General features: G+C 37.9%; 1 protein-coding gene across 1 annotated transcript in view; it reads left to right on the forward strand.

Annotated features, from left to right (window-relative positions):
- aff3 (AF4/FMR2 family, member 3) overlaps positions 1-16,577 on the forward strand; it is a 71,555-nt gene extending 54,978 nt beyond the window's left edge. The window contains exons 10-12 of the mRNA XM_051926201.1: positions 6,580-6,629; positions 11,533-11,765; positions 15,235-16,577. Coding sequence (XP_051782161.1) covers positions 6,580-6,629; positions 11,533-11,765; positions 15,235-15,356 — 405 coding nt within the window. The 3' untranslated portion in view covers positions 15,357-16,577. The remainder of the gene's footprint in view (positions 1-6,579; positions 6,630-11,532; positions 11,766-15,234) is intronic.
- Positions 16,578-18,087: the final 1,510 nt, after the last annotated feature.

The raw sequence follows: 18,087 nt of genomic DNA on the forward strand, positions 1-18,087 counted from the left end.
GTTTCTGCGTAGTGTTCAGAGCCCTGTGACAAGTACATAAATAAAATGCAATTACCATTTTTCAAATTACTAATTACATAATGCATACACATAAACATACAGAATTGCTTAAACATGCAAATGTGTACTTTACAAAGAAATGCAGGTACAAATGACACCTTTACAAGGGACCTTGAGAATTGTGATTTATTAAAACCAATTTTGTAACCAAATACCAAGTCCTAAGCAGGTTGAGTCCCTGCTCCCAGTTTATTGCACCAGTTCATTGTTCTGTTTTTTTTTTTTTTCCCCAGAACTTAACTCATTTATGAGTCATGCTTCAGTATGCATGTGTGTGGTATCTTCATGTTATTTTTCTTCCTTTTTCACTTTACATCCACTCTGATTCTATCCATTACTTTTGAGTATACTGGCCATTTATTCAACCTCTTTGGGTTTTCCAGCTGTTACTTTGATTTACTTCTCACATCCTGAAAAATATCTGTTAAGTGACTTGATAACCCTGAATTGGCCTGCACACGTGAGAGTATGTTAAAGTGTGTCCTGTGTTTGACTGGCTCCCCGTCTACTGTAGGGTTAGATCTTTTATGGGGTGCCAGATAGGATAGGATTGGCATTAACTTTCTGGAACAAGCAGTGTTTTGAAATGAAAAATGGCATTTCTGTTGATTAGTGAAGCTTTCTGCCCATTCCCTTTGCAGATTGTATGTTGTAATCATCTAACGGCTAATGCATCCAGATCACATCAGCCTCCTCTTGTGTTATTCTAAACATTAATTGTTTTAATTTCATTCCATTTGACAGTGTGATACCTTCAGAAAGGAAGGTTGACATTGGGCGTTGTTAGAACCTTATGTTTTACCAGCTTATGTTGGTCATTAGCATGTATAACATATAGTTCTACAGTTTTTATACTGTAGACCTAAAAAACATTTCTGGAAGTTTGACGATATATTTAACTTCACTTTGATCTTACATTTTAGTTCCAAATACAGTGTGACATCAGAGATTATTTACTGTACTGTCAGGTGGCTGGAGTTCTTTATCTTGAGATATTTTAGAACACACTCTGTCACTTGTTTCTTTTCATTTTAGGTGAGATCTGAAAGTACGTTTTACACCTAAGATCAATTTTCATAATATCACAAAATATAAACAGCTTGTTGTTCACTTGTCTTACTAATCAGGCTTTATAATTGAGTGATGCTGCATTTTCATGTTTCATTATCCAGTTCAACCATTCTTAGTCCTAATGCTACAATCTCCAGTCCTAGTAAAAAGTTAAAAAGTGATTTAATTATAGGTTTATAGGGTGATTATTATCACATACGATACAATTGTTACTTGCATCAGCTTACCTGATGTAAAGTATTATTATATTATCATCTTCATCACCACCACCATCATTATTATCATATTAGCCACTCGAGGATGAACTGCTTTTTCTCGCTCTCACTCTTGCTGTCTTCCAAGAACCCTGTTGTGAAGCTCTTGAACTGTTCTTATCTTGGCAGGTTGCATTACTCCACCACAAAAAGGCATCACAGTTTTAAAAAGACCATAAACCACTGTGATAAAAATATGTACTTGGGTTTATTGCCTTTAGTTGTTATATATCACAAGTACAATATAATTCTTACTTGTATTTTCAGTCAAGCAAGTAAATTCATAATAAATACACAGAAATCACCAGCAATGCGTAGGAATGCAAATAAACAGTTATAGAATGGAAGAGACTCTGTTAAGCTGTCCCTGGACCCAGAATGACTTGAAATGAGACCCAAAATGGTTTAAACAAACATGTTTTATTAAATAAAAAGTAAATATAAGGACAAGAGTATAAGGGGGAGCTCAAGGTTTCAAACAAAAGTGAACACAATACATCTACTGGACCACTTGGCCCTTTCTAATGGTTATCAAACACTTATTATCAGATGGGATGGCAGTAACATTTACTCACCTCAGAGACACTAAAGCACAGTCCCTTCCTACCACTAAACCCTAATTTCCATTCTCCTTGGATAGCTTCACCCTTGTTTGACTTTCCTTTTGACTCCTTTGGCCTTCTAAACCTCAACCCATGACCATGTCTGGTAACCAAGAACACCAGGCTACAACTCCCTGTATTGTCTCCTGATGTCCATGCAATCCCTGACATAAAATTGTCCTTAAAGAGCCGGAGCACAGTGGCAATCCTTCATCTGTAATGGAAGGAACACCACTTGAACTTCTGAAATGTATTGCCATCCAGGGCCTTACTAAGACCACCGCCACCAGGGCCGTTCTTAGGTTGTTGGGGGCCCTAGGCAAAGATACCTGTTGGGCCCTTGCTGTTTCTATCCGTATGAATGTATGATAATTATTTTATCCATATGAATGCATAATAATTATTTTATCCGTATAAATGTGTAACAATTAGTGAGGTAAAGCTTATCATTTTATGATTATGCTGTATATTATATATACCAGATTTGAGAGGAACATGTCAAAGGAACCTACTGACTAAAGCTAACATAGCATGTACATCAAACCTTTAATGTAAAATTACCTTGCGTACTTTCATTTTTGCAATGTCTTTGATTAATAATAAATAATAATAAGTTACATTAAGTGTGAATAATCGAGGGAGTCGATGACTTTGTGCTCAACTGATGTTAATGCTAAGCCATTATGTTCAATCTGACGTGCAGACGCCCTGGCAGGTAAGGAGCATGATCTGCCCTCCCACTGGGGCCCTGCCTGCTTCCCCAGAATCCACCGTCACCGTCGATGCTGCCTGTCATCACTGTTTCCTCTGCTCACAGGTAACAATACTGATAATTCTCCCACCAAAAATTTGTACTTCTGAAATATGGACCTGTAAATTGTATTTGGTTACGGCCAAAAAAAAAAGGCTGGGCGGGGCCCTTTGGCAGTGGGGGCCCTAGGTGGTCGCCTACTTTGCCTATGCCTAAGAACAGCCCTGCCACCACAGAGTATAACATAACTGACTTACTACAGAAAAAGCAGAATACTGTAAATCAACTTATTCCAAAGACATTTTATCATAATACATTTAAAAACAAACTATATAATACACCACTCAGGGCAAGAATATTCTCTTTTTTTGCATTCCCTTTTATTGTTGCGTGGTTTTAATAAATATTCCTGCAGGATGAAGTTAGTTGCATACTTAACTAAGCTTATTTATAAAGTTGTAGAGATAATGTTTACAGTATGTTTTTCTGTATCATTGAAGTTTGGTTCTTTAATTTTGACTGTACATATGGAAACGTATTCCCAACATGCAAAAATTGATTCAAAAAATGTATTATTGTTCAAAAATATATATTTGAATGCAAAGGTGTAATGAAAGATATTGCAATATTTCACAAATATGACTGAGTTATTGAATAAGAAATTATTGTCTCAGGATGTGCTATTCCCTTCTGGTGACAAGAACAAAGCAATTCTGCAATTGTGTGTCAGGAAAACATTGAATATCAGTCTAAGAAATGTGAATGTCTAGAAAAACACTGTCGCCAGTCTAGCAGTTATTTATTTCAACCTTGTCCCCAATTTTCTATGGAACTGCCACTGGTGAGTCTACTTAAGGATCCTGCCTTGCATTGGCTCATGGAGTTTAGGAAAGTGCAGTCTCACCAGGTGAGACACGATTCAACAAGAATCACATTTGGGGAAAAAATGCAAGAACACACATCTGGGGACAATTCATTAAACATTTGTAGTGAAATGCGTTGATATCTGCAGCTGATTAGGCTTTGCGGCTACTTCCTATAAACCCACCCAAATTTCCTCCAGTCCATACACATTAAATGTTCAGGGTTGCAGCGTCTCATTGTTCCTTGTGTATTAGGAAAATACATAAAATAGCTAAATAAGACAGGAAGAGAGAAAAAGAAACTGAACAGAAAACAGAAAGGTAACATTAGAGTTATCAACCAAGAGCTCAGTAGCACAAGATGGCTGAAGCTTAATGATTAATTTGTATATTGTAATAAGCGTGGGAAGCACATAGACCTCAGAAAGTATTTGGCCTGACACATTTGAGAAGCTCCTTTCTCTGCTATGATATCTTTCTGTCATTTTGACTACTGCATTACTATAATAGCATAACAACAACAAACAGAGTTTAGATAAGCATTGTGGTCTATGCGTATTTTACATGTTAAAATGCTGTAGCATTTTCTAGCGTAGCACATTTGCACTTCCAATCAGATAGTAATGTTAACTTACTTTAGTTATTCATTTAGATGTGCTGGCAGAAGGTGGATGCTTTGCAGCCTCATGCACAGTTCTGCTGGAGTGGCATTAATGTCCTTTGGCATATTTACTGATTTGTGTTTTTTGAGTACCGAACTCTACATCTCCTGTGGCTCTTCGTTAACAGCTCTCTTAATGGCAGTCCTTTCACCTTCTTTTGATGGAGTATGACACATTGTTTACTTTGAATGCATGTTTTCTAATTTCTATTTTCAAAATGATCGCTACCAATTCATTCAACATTACATCCAACACTAGTCCATTGATGCCTTCGAATGGCAATAATCTGATTTTACAGAAAAGTTTTTCCTTAGTAACAGATTACATTTATTTTCAAACATGTAGCGTGCTCTCCGCACACATTTATATGTTTAATGGGGGTCTTTTTAGATTATTTTTTGGCTGTAGACGGTTCATAAGCTCTGTGAAACTAGAGAGTCGACTATTGTGTCTTCTGACTTCAGGTGAGCAGTTCAAGGTAGATCAATGGTGTGAATGGAAAGGTAGGCAGAGCATGAAGCAGAAACATGAAGCATTATTGCAAGACAGAATAAAGACCAGGGAAAAAAAAACAAGCAACTAGAAACATAAAGGGCAAAGTGAGAATTGAGAGTTGAAGTCAAAAATCAAAACCTAACTCTAGAGCCTACTTAGAAGTATAGCTAACTACAACAGATTTTCAAAGCATTGTTTATCCACATACTGGATATGTATGATAGCACATACTGGGTTTGCCACCATATTTTTGATGTCACTTTCTTGATTCATTACGCCAGGTTTATACTTCACGCAACGCAACGCATGCTCCAGCGGACACTACTGCTATGCAAATGTTTTACTGTTTATACTTGCACGCATACTTTACATAAATCTGGAAGATTCCAACAGGTGGCAGTGTGAGATACCATCACGGTGAGAAAACGTTCAGCTTCGCTGTGTTGTGAATTGCCTGAAACATCCATTAAATTCCAAGGACACCTTACCACAATATATCTGACAAGGATGTTTAATGATTAAATCCATCAATCCGGGGATGCGCCCATTCCAGAAAGCATCAAGCATGAGAAAGAAACAAAATCCCTGAATGGGGCATCAGCTCATCGCAAGGTGAACACAAGTATACACATACACTAGCATCATGTCTTTGAAAGGAAAATGGAGCACACTGTGGAAACCCAACAGGAAAACATACAAACTCCAGGCAGGGAACACTAGTGACATGACTCCCTACTGCAAGGCAGCAGCGCTACAGTTCTGCCACCATGCCACCACAACATGTGTAATTATTATCAGTATTTATTATTTAAATGAAGTTAACAACTTATCTGTAAAATATAGCATACATACTTTAATGCATTTCATTATGATAATGATATCAAGTATAAATCTAAGGATTCTGTGCAGAGAGCTGGAATATCATAAACGTAATGTGTTCTGTGTGTAGCGATTGCTGCTTTCAGTTCAGAAGGAAGCCCCAAAACACGTAGCAATTAACAACTGGGTCAGTTTTAAGATGACGTTTACGATGGTCTACTTTAATGATAAAGTAAACTATGAGGTTAAAGTGGAAATTTCGAGATTAAAGCTGAAGTTTCCACTTTAATCACAAAACAGATCTTTTCACGATGTCCTTAATTTTTTTTTCTCTATGGCTCAAATACATTGCCGTTCATTCTGATGTTGTTGTGCAGGTGCAAAAAAAAAAAAAAAAAAAGACAGAACAGAAGATGCTATGTGATACTTTTAAAATGTATCGTGTCATTACGTTTTGGAATATGCAACGCTTGAATATCAAAGCACCATGAATGCATTTGTAGACAGTAAACAGAGAGTCTGACATCACATTCAAACTTTTATCACACTGTGCCTCCCGACTTTTTGCTGGTACTGCAATTCGCGCTTGCGTCGCATTAATATCTGAGGATGTGCTCAGAGGACTCGTACAATGACTGTTGGAAATGCGTGACAGCCATGATGTGTGCGTGTACACGTTCTGAGCGTGAAGTATAAATGGGCCCAAACTGTGACAATTGTGGTCATGTGATGTATCCAAAACACGTTGGGTAAACAACGAACAATAAAACAGGATGAGAATATAACTATGTCAAAACTAAAGTTAAATCTCAAACAAAATCCTGACAACAAAAAAAAAAACATAAATGACCATAATACATGTCTTTAACACATTTGAAATATAAAATAAAATTCAAGCAAATTTCCTGTGCGTTAGGCATATTTCATTTTCTGGTACTGTCTTTTACCAGTGCTGAATAACTGATGCAACTGACTGGCTCCTTTTTGTATTTCTCCACACAGAATTCTTCAAAAGCAGTTCAAATCCCATGTTCATGGAGTGTCTGTGGAAAGTAAGTGAAAATATTGTTGTTCCTATTCTACATTCATTAATGTGATCACACCCTTCACTCAGATATTTAAGTTGATATGTGTTTAATTGTCACTCAAGTTGGTTTCGTCTAGTACAAAACTTTAAGTCACCAGGTTCAAATGGAATGATGTTGCTGGTTAGAGCAGGAGGTATGGTGCACTGATAATGACCTGGACCTTAAATTTCAAGGTTGATGGTCAGTCCCCATTTATAAGTCATTGTGTGACCCTAAGAACTCACTTAATCTGCATCAACTCCAACTGTAAAACAGTAATTATAATTAATTTTATAGAGTATCCCTACTTGTAAAGTGCCTTATGATAGAGTTTGCTATAAAGTAAAGATAGCGTATTTGTTCACATTTGCTAAAATCTGCAAATAAGATGAATTGGTGTTCATTTTGAGTATGAAGTTGCAGATAAAGTTTTGTATTTTTCTTATTATTGCTTGTAATTAATTATAGATTTGTTTGCCGATACTCCTAGGATATCTAGTTGTATTTGCTAAGTTCTTTATTTTTATTTTAATCTTCTTTTACTCAATCCATCCATTCTCCTCTGCTTTGGCCTCCCGTGCTTTCTCTTTCCCTGTACTTCCATTTCCATCACTCTTCTGTCCATATGTTCATTGTCTCTCCTCATTACATGTCCATACCACGCCAATCTACTTTCCTGTACTTTTGCTGTACCTCTGATGGTCTCATTTTTTTTTCTGTCCTCCACACATCCATCTCAACATTGTTATTTCTGCCACATCTAACTGCTTCTCCCACACTACCTTTACTGCCCATGTCTCAGCTCAGCTTACCTTTAACCTTAACTTTAATTCTTCAATCACACAATACTCCTGATACCTTCATCCAATTGTTCTATTCACACTGGACTCTATGGGTTATCTCTGCATCTAGTTTTCCATCTTAGGCTACCACTGATCCTAGATATTTAAATGTATCCACTCTTTTCAATAGCTCATCCTGCAGGCTAACTTCTGAATCCTGATCATCATTAACCCTCATATATGGTATTCTGTCCTTTTCCTATTTATCATCAGTCCTTTATCTTCCAAAGCCCTTCTCCATTTTTCCAACTTCCACTCCACTTCCTCTTTTCTGGTGCTTCAAAACACACTGTCATTAGCAAAATGCATGCACCAGGGGGACTGGTTTTTATCCAATGACCCAATACATCCATAACCAGATCAAAAGGGTGAAAACTTAAAGAAGACCCCTGATACAGACCTACTTTAACTGGGATCTTTTCTGTTGTCCCAACACTGCTTTTAACCCGAATCCTCACTCCCTCAGACATACTCTACACAATCCTCAAATACTTCTCTGGTACTCCTTTCTCTTTCATTTACCTCCAGACCTCCTGACATTTCATTCAATCATAAGCCTTCTCCGAATAAACACCATATGCAAACATTTCTGTAAAACAACAGTTCAGACAATAAAACTTGCAGAACGTTCCTCTCCTTTAATTATGCATTGGTATTAATTGCATTTTGGGCTTTGCCATTGCTTGTCTGAAGAACTAAGAGACGTGGAAGCAGGACCTGGGACTCTTAGATAACACAAAGCAAAAAAAATGCAGAGAGACAGAGATAAGTGTTCGTAACTAGCAATACCGATAAAGATAGAAAGGAGTGAATCAGTGCTTGATGCCACCACCATCAACATTTAATGTGTCACTCTGTCTAGTGTGCAATGTAAGATCAGAATTACTCTCTGTGGTCTACCAGGCTGGCACCGCCAGCTGAACCTGACACAGACACGCGTGGGACACAAGTTCAATGCACACTAGGTTTATTTTTTCTTTTCCCCTTGTGGGAAACTCCTTCCCCATTCTCCACAAGTATGACACAGTCCAAGCACAAGCACAATACCATAAGTCTCTTTCTTCACTCTTTCCTTCTCCTCCTTCACTCCTTGGGTCAAGCTTTGTCGCTCCTCCTCCCGACTCTGGCTCCCTGAGTAGTGGCTGCTGGCTGCTTTTATAATGCACCTGGAAGTGCTCCAAGTGCTTGATTACTCATTTCCAGCAGCACTTCCAGGTGTGGCGGAAGAACTGCCCATAACGGCTCAGCAGCTCCTGCTGCAGCACCCCCTGGCGGCGCCTGCGGATCCCAACAGGGCTGCACTACACTCCAACTCCCATGAAGCCCTGCGGGAGTCTGAGGCACTGCTACAACCCAGGGGGTTTGCCATCTAGTGTCCCGGGGGAGATAATGCTCTGGCCACACTTGCTCCCCCAGTCGTCCCTGCGTGGAGGTGTCCCAGCCGGGCAAGAGCCCCGGCCACACTCTACACTCTCATAGGAGTCTGGGGAAAAGTGGCAGTTAAATTTACAGTTGTATTAAAAGGTGATGTGCTTGCTGCCTTTATTCTGTGATGTTACTATTTAGAAAAGTCTTTCCCTAGTGTGCCTCATTATTGTTAGTCTTAGTTTTCATGTCTTTAGGAGAGAAAGGCTAATTGAAAAGGAATATTACTGGTTGTTTTCTGTCTTTATCAGTTTGCTTTCAAGTAAAATATGAAATATAGTCAATATGTTCTAAGACCAGGATCACTGCCCTCCAAAAAAGTCTCTCCTCCTCTGGAAAGAAGCCCTAGAAAACACTTTGTGGAAATGCAAGTTCAGCCTCCATTGACATCTTCAGCGCTCTTAAAATGACAACTCTGAAGAGAGGAAACAAAAAAGACTCGCAGGGCAAACTGTCCAGAATGTAAGCTAGATGTAGCAGTACCATGGTTTTCAGATGGCGATGGCAACTGTTTCATGGTTAGCACAACTCTTCAGCCAAGAACAGGACTTAGTCCCCTTGTTCCTGTCGTAACATCAGCAGTGTTTCATGTGCCGATTTAATGAGATGCTTGCAAAATGCATGTTGTCTGGCTACTCAACATTTTTTTCAAACTCAGTGAATGAATATTTAGCACAATTTAGTGACCAAACGCTTGGAACGACACATAGAAATGTTTCATGTAATACATATGTGCCAATTGTCTGGCATAATTAATTGAATTGCTTGCATTCACTGTCATCTATGCTTTGTTAGGTTTAATTTTTATTACTTTTAGGTTTCTCATTTTGATAGCCCCCTATATGCTGTTGAATTACCCTCACTATATAAGAATTTCTACCCAAAGATTCTTAGCAGTGGTAAAGAAATGATGCTAGATATATATTTTATTATCATGGCTGCCTTTGCCTTATTTCAAACCCTTTTATCATTTATTATACAGCATATTAATGGTCCATCTTTTTGCTGGTCAGCGAACTGTCCCAGAATCCCCCTTAATGGAGTTGAAATGACAACAGAGTCAGGTGTCTGGTTTAAAGAGAGTTGGGTGTTGTTAAGAGAAACAGAAGTATCTGAGAACTGATGTGTGATAGAAAAGGACTAGGAGATGAGAAAGACAGACTTAATCATAGTCAGTCATAGACAGAGAGTCAAAGAGAGCAAAAGAAAGGCAACCAAAAACAAGAGGGCATTGAATTGAAAGAGAGTAACAAAAAGAAACAAAAGTCAAAATCTGACACTAGGGCCTACTTGGAAATAAAGCTCACTATGCTAGAGACTTCAGTACGTTGTATATCCACCAATGGATGACGCAAACTGATTTAACTCTTTGAGGGCTGAATATTTTTTCCAAAAAATGATGCTTTCACACAGAAAGCAACATAAAACGTCTGTTGCTGCATGCTGTAGCTGCCAGTTTGCCAAGAATGAGCAGCAGGTCATCACATAGCTGGAACAGCAGCGGCGGCGGTCACGGTTGCAGTACTTTACAATCTGGATTCTACCTTTTGTCATTGTTAAGTGTCAGTCCTCCCTGGCGAACATTGTCAGTACCATGACTAGCTGGGGACCGATCAGCTGAAGCTGGAACCTCACATTCATTTTTGATCACTTGTATCAAAATCTGAATCCGACAAGTCATAGTCCAGTTCAGAGATAATAGGCAAGACATCGTCCACGGAGTATTTTGCTTTTCGCATTCGCTTTGATCTCTCACCAGATGTCAGTGCCATTTTTGCCGTTTTGTGCGCCTTGCTATTCACATGAGCGCAGGGAATCTCAGTCAAACCAATGAATCTAACTTTCCTTCTAGCAACGAGAGTCCAACATAACGGTTGGTTTTGTCACAGTTTACAGATAATTACCATCGTCAACTCCTCCCTTTGACAAAAGTCGACATCAGCCCTGAAAGAGTTAAGATATTCCTTCCTCAGCTTCACTAATCTGATGACGGCAGTCACATGACGCATCTGAACACGTCACGTAAACGAGGAAAAATAAGACAGGAATAAAACAGAACTTTGTAAAAACAGATTGAAGCAAAAGTAAACCCCAGAAATGGAATTGTGATAATAAACTACCCTAATCACTAATCAGACGTTGGGATAGGAGTTTACAGAATGAAAGGTCGACTATACTGTTTTGGGTTTAATGGTTCCTATTTTAATAATCCAAAAAATAAAAAATTTGTAGATTCTTAGAAAAAAAAATAAGAAACTCACTGCAGCAGCCAATCCACCACCCTGTGACACAGCGGACCCTCAGTGTGTTATCTGATAGGGTCACAACTGAATAAAATCATATAAATGGAATGTACCAGGAATGCCAATATGCTACATATATTAAAAACAGCAACCATGTAGCTTCATTAGAATGAGGCTTTTAAATATTCATGTGATTTCCTGTAATTCTGAATCATTCTAGTGTTTAGTGTTTATGGATGGGTACTCAAAAGACCATCAAAATGAGTTTGGGTTACAGTATTTCTCAGTGTGATTTACTCAATTTACAAATTCATATTCTGCATTGTATATGTCTTAAATGGAAATGATTTTGTTCGTTTTGCTTTGTCTTGAATGCAGCAGAAGCACAGGAACTCCGTCTCCAATGTCCCCCACGACATCACCCATCAGCTCGGTTGGTTCACAAGGCAGCTGTTGCAGCAATAGTGCTATCCCTCCATCTCCTAATTCACTCGTCACCATTCCCCAGCGCATTCATCAAATGGCTGCCAACCATGTTAACATCACCAACAGCATACTGTACAGCTATGAGTACTGGGAGGTGGCAGACAACTTATCCAAAGAAAACAAAGGTAGAGTGCCTTCATCCTATTGCCAGTTTATCATTAAAGTCAGCAGTGTTACTGTACTTGCGATTGCACTGCTGTCAGATCTTTATATAAAGTTATTTCTACTTTTGTGCTTTCATCTTGTGCTTTTGAATGCAAAGATCCTCCAGTAGATGATTTCAGTATATTTCTGCAGCAGCCTTAGCTCAACATCACACTTACATTTTTTTCTTTTGTCATAAAAGCCTTTATCTTTATTGCATTGATTCTCTGTATATGAGTCTAAAGTTTTCTGCTTACTTTAGTGATAGAATTGTCAAGAATAATGAATACAGTGGTTATATTAAGTCACAAGACAAACTGTTTCAGAAAAGATATAAAGGTATAATGAAGAATAATTCATAAGTATACAGATCTTAGTGTCTGAATTTGATATGCAGATTCATGGGCCCAAATCTTACTATGAAGTCTGTACATATTTTTTTGGCTACCCAGTAGTGCAAAAAAGCAAGTTTAAAAATATACGAAGGGATGGTATAATTAAATGTAGTTTGTTATCCTTACAATTTTAAATGTCATTATTTTAAGGAAAAACTAGGAACAACATGTTTCAGTTATATAAGAAACGGTAACTGGGCAGCCAATAATCTTTATTTTAGTGTTTATTTTATTTTTCTGTGTACTACTTATAGCAGGGTGGCCTGGTGGTGCAATGGTATCACTGCTGCCTTGCATTAAGGAGACTAGGGTTCGCATTGAAGGTCCTCCCTGCATGGAGTTCTCCCCGTGTCTATGTGGGTTTCCTCCCACAGTCTACATTCCTAATAGATTAAATGAATTGGCAGTGCTAAATTGGCCCCAGTGTACACTTGGTGTGTGTGTAAATATGTTTACCTTGTTATGATGTGGTGCCTGTCCAGGGTGTGTTCCTGTCTTGCACTCTATGCTGTCTGTGTTAGGCTCTAGCACCCCATGACCCTGCAAACCAAGTCTGGATAAAGCAAGTTATAAAATAATATGATATGACTACCTACAGTATACAGGACAATTGCTTGGTCTTTTAATAAACACATAAATAAATACTTCACATAATAACAAACCTAAAGTATAGAATATTTTAAACATGTGTGGTCAGTACATAATTGCACAGAAAATAAATTAATATTTTGAACACTCATTCATTTTGAGCCCTACCAAGCCCTTTTCTGTTTACTGTTTTCAATAATTTATTAATTAGAGAAATACTGTATTTCTTCATTCTGAACTTAAACAGGCCTGTTATGTTATTTTCTAAAAACTATTGCACATTTCTGAAGGTACCAGAAGTGAATTTATAAATGGTACCCAGCCTCCCACTTTGATTTGAGTGGAATCATCACTGACAGACATGTACATTGAAACCGGAGAAACACCACAGAGGTGTTGAAATATGGAGGGTTTGGGTGCAAAACAGTGAATTCACAATTTAAGATGTCAAGCATACAGTTGATTGATACAGCAACATCTGTTTATAAGACCATTTTTTAAAAATAAGCTTAGAAAACAAGTAGAAACTGAGCGGTACTAGATGGCTTTATTTATCTACTAGGTGGCTTTGCCCCCTGCTCGCTTTGCTCGCCAACACCCCAGTCTGCACTATGTGCCAGCCATTTCGTGTCTCTGACACTCTTGTGTGTGGATTTCACTTTCACCAAACAACAAATCTTTTAATTCTCGCAAATAAGCCTCTTCATTGGGAAGAAACACTACTTTTCCCTGATGCCAATATGAATTAGATGATCTACAAATCTCTGACTTAAAGTTTCTGTTATTTCACCGAGTAATAATTCCCATTTGTTAGCGCTAATGCGATCTTTACTATCAGTTTTTTGAGACTTTCGAATTTTAGTACTTTCATAATCTCTAATCTGCTTTGCATGTGTATCACGGCAACGTTTTTGAACCTCTTTATGACATTCTTCTTTGTCTTCTACTCTTTGTCTTTTCTTCTTCTACTATTTGTCTTTTATTTCCTCCCTCGCTTGGACCTGTTAGGTTTTCAATTTATCTCTTGGCACAAAGTCTTGTTTAGCGGGACGTGAAATTATCTCTCTGAAAACGTCTCATCTCGTCTCTCTGAAAAAAGTCATCCCAAGATTTTTTTATATAATAGATATTTTTATTTTATTTATTGCATTTAATCTTTTTCTAAAATAAAAAAGTGAGTTGTACAGGCCTCTATTTAAACCTCCAGTTAAACATGTACCTTACAATAACAGTGATAGTCTAGTTATAATCTTCCCAAGACAGCTCCGTAACATGCACATGTCATTTTAAATTAATAAAATAAATTGACAAACATAATATAATTACCAAATTCAATGAAATTGAATCATAATGATTATCTTTAAATAAGAATCTTTAACCATAATTCCTCTTTATTGTATCCTGATGTATGCAAATAATGCAGTATAGCAATCCAGTCAATGTATGACCTCAGAGAGTTTTTCCATTGAGAGATGAACTATGGATAGCAGCTTTAGCTTGCCAAGAGCGAAACTCATAGATGGCAGTGAACAACAGAGAATATTTGCCAAGTTTTAACGCAAGTTTTAATGTAAGCCTATTTGGGAGATCGTTATAGTCTGAGTTAAATCAGCCTTTGGCAATGCATCTAAGATCAGAAGTCCTGTTGCCATTTTGATTGTTTAAATCTATTTTGCCATGTCTATGTCTTCTATGTTACAATTTGAGGATTATTATTATTATCATTATCATTGTTGTTCATGTTATTGTTACATTGTGTAGCTCTGAGTGTTTGTAGGTCTGTATTATTTTAAAAAGTCCTGCCTCCCAAATATTGTTGCCCTAAGAGAGCATCTAGTTTGCTTAAATAGTAGAGCGGGCCCTCCAAGGTGTAGTTAAATGGCATCTGACTGATCCTGCATTCTGAACTCTAGGGGCCCTTTTTCTTTCTAATTAATTAACACTCCCCTCACCTGTAGTTGGCCCTGTCATCTCTTATACCCTTCAGACATGGAGATTTCTTGAGAAACTCATGGGCCTGCTCCTCATAACTTGCTCTTAGTATTGGTGGCCACCTAATATCCTCCTCCTCATGGTCTCAGTCACGAATTTTGAGTCTTGAAGATATTTTTAATAAGTCAGGGCTAGAAACGCTCCTTTCTCACCAGTCCAGGCATTCTATACCTCCCACTTCCTGTTTTTCTCTCTGTACCTGAGGTCTGTGCTGAGCGTGTGAGTTCCTGTGTCTTCCACTTCACTGTTTGTACTCTTTTACTTCAACTCTTCACCTTAAGTCCATAAATCTAAGTGCTGTCTTGTGATTGTTACTGAAAAATCACAATACCTATAGATTCATTTATAGATTTTAAAACATCAAGTGTTATCTATAGCTTATTTAGATCTGTGAAGGTTATATTGGTTATTTAAGAGGAAATCTGAGTAGCAAATACTAATTTTCTTCCTTTTCTGTGTTCTCTTTTCCTTTCAGACTTTTTCAATTACCTTAATGCTCTGATGGGACCTGTGACATTGCACAGCAGCATTTCACACCTGGTTCAGTACACTCGACAAGGCCTGAACTGGATACGCCACAGAACACAGTTCTCGTAGGGACGGCCGCTACACCAGCATTCCAGACACTGTCTTACATACAGTACTCCTTCTGATTTTTTCTTTTTCTCTCACTGTTTATTTATAATGTGCAAGTATTTGTATTTGTGTCAAAAGAAAGCCTAATTTCCCCATAATCTTAGTATCGAACAAAAGGGATTGAGTTCAAAAACAACCATCAATATTGGTTAGCTCAGTAAGACTGTCCCTTGTTTTAATATGCCATATTAAGATGTTATTATCATGGGCATTCTGGAAAGACGCATTCTCTGTCTTTCAGTTTACAAGTACGCATTTGTTGACTGAGTTATACAAATATGTACTGTAACTCAAAACATAATGAAATTAAGAGTGAGCTCTTCTCTGGCCTGCTCAAGTATGTTTTAGTTAGATCGATTGCCCAGACTAATTTGGTTAGACGTTAGTATTTAGCAGGGAGTATCAAGCCTTGGGTTTGTATCTGAGGGCTGAATCCATAGCTGGCTAGAGGTTAATAACTGAGGGTACCAAGGGCACTAGTCTGTTAATGAAATAGCTTTAGGCTACTCTTTTAGGGCTAGGGAAACAAACGTTTGTTGTAGACTCTAATGTGGACTGAAGTGTTCAACCATCTTGGTGTGGATGTGTGTGTGGGAGGGTGAATTCCTTATTTCCTTATGAGCTTTATAATGTAAAATCGTGTTGTGTGTAGGTATAAAGATTCTGAAGAGGGGTTGGGCCTACTGATTACATTCGTTATCACGTGCTCCTCTTAGTATTCTGTTGTCTTATTTGATAGTTTTGATAACATTTTTTATATATTCAAAAACAAGCCATAAACCAGAAACAGGTTCCTCTGTCCATCTACCTGCTCCTATCAGCTTATATCCTACTATGTTTTAATCTGGTGTTCTCTTACACAGATGTATTAGCATATCTGGCAAAGCTCACATTTGGGTTATGGTTTATAATTCATGTTAAACATGAGACCGTAATATAGCATTTTTGTCATAGCCTGGCACAGCTTATTTTTACGTCTGGGGCATAAACATGGCCACATGCTCACTAGCCTTTCCCACAGAAAGTACGAGTAACTTTCAACTTGCTGACTCAATAAAACATTTCTATAGCCCAGGAGGAATGGGTTGCCCCAAACCAGTCTTCTGCAAAGTTGATCCTGGAAGGCCGTGGTGGCTGTGTGCTTTTTTTCCCCAACCCAATTACTTATTTAAAAAACAATCTTTGCCAATAACAGATCTTATTTAATTTTATGGCTTGTTAGTGTTTTCATTCTTTCAAAGAACATCATCCAAATGATTAATAACTCTCAGTCCTTCACTTTGTATTTTATTAAACCAAAAAATTCTCCAGAATGAACACACACAGGTGTAATCGGAGACAAGTAGCACGACATCTAAAATAAAGCATAAAAATGTTGCTTGAGCAATAAGTGCTTCAACAGCAATAATTGACTTCTCATTAAGGAAATGGATTGGAGCAAACGAGCAGCCATGACCGACCTCCGGGACCGACATTGCAGACCCCCTCCCTAGACAGAAAGATCAATGTTATTGTCCCACATCTTAACAAAGCTCACACACAAAGCCTTTGAAATATGATAATTTTTGCCAGTGTGGGTGCCATGGACACAGAGGTGTACCCATCAAACTTGAAATCAAATGAAAGTAAAACTTTAGAATAAGTATGGCACCTTTAAACTACTGAATGCTTAGTAGTGCCAATTGTTTTTGAATTTTTAACAGACAATTCCAATTGATCAAATATATTTACTACCATAATAATACAACAAATGCAATATTGCTTTTTATTGAAAGGTGGCCATATAAGGAAAGGCTCTGAGCATCTGACCATGTCATAACAAAGAAATGGTAGGAGATACTGTCGCTCAGTGTTTGTAGGGAGGCCTCAGATCTTCCCCTGACTAACCAGATTGGTGGTCCGTTCTCTTCCTTATAGAGGTGCAGGTTTATTGTGTGAACAGGATGAAAAGCTGTTATGAAAATGGGGAGAACTTATCAAGTGCCTAAGCTTGGAATCAGGCAGTAGAGTTAAAGGCTTTGGGTTCTGGACCACTGCAACATCACTGTGGGACCCTGAGCAAATCTCTTACCCTGCCTGTGGGCTAAACATGAAAAATAAGCATCTTTGTAAATTATGTTAATACCAATTTTTAGGAAATGGCTAGCTAAAAGCTGAACATTTGGAAAATGTGAGATAGCCATATTACTGTGTTACATGCTGTTCTCTGCAATAGAATTTCTTCTGAAATGCTAAATGCAATGCAGTTCTTCATTTCATATTTACTATACTGTTATACAGTTGGTCCCCATTGCAGTCACCCTTAAATATAGTACATTTTTGCATACAAAATACTGATTAGACAGAGCTTATAAGTTGCATATTTTAAATCCTTAGTAGTGACACAATATAGTAAGGGCATATTGTATGTCATTCTACCTGCAGGTTTTGTTTTCCATTTTTTAAGTGTGTTTTTGTTCCTCTTCATTTTTTCCCACTTCTATTAGGGGTTGATGTGCTTGATGCTACCATAGGTCAGACCCTTTTCCTTCAAATCTTCTTTTCCTTTATCCATCCACCTCTGCTTTGGTCACCTTCGCTTTCTCTTTCCCGGTTCTTCCTTTCCCATCACTCTTTTGCCCACATATTCATTGTCTCTCCTTATCACACATCCATACCACTTCATCCTACATTCATGTAATCTTAGATATTT

This window comes from Erpetoichthys calabaricus, chromosome 4, assembly GCF_900747795.2.
Source record: "Erpetoichthys calabaricus chromosome 4, fErpCal1.3, whole genome shotgun sequence".
NCBI classification, from domain to species: domain Eukaryota; kingdom Metazoa; phylum Chordata; class Cladistia; order Polypteriformes; family Polypteridae; genus Erpetoichthys; species Erpetoichthys calabaricus.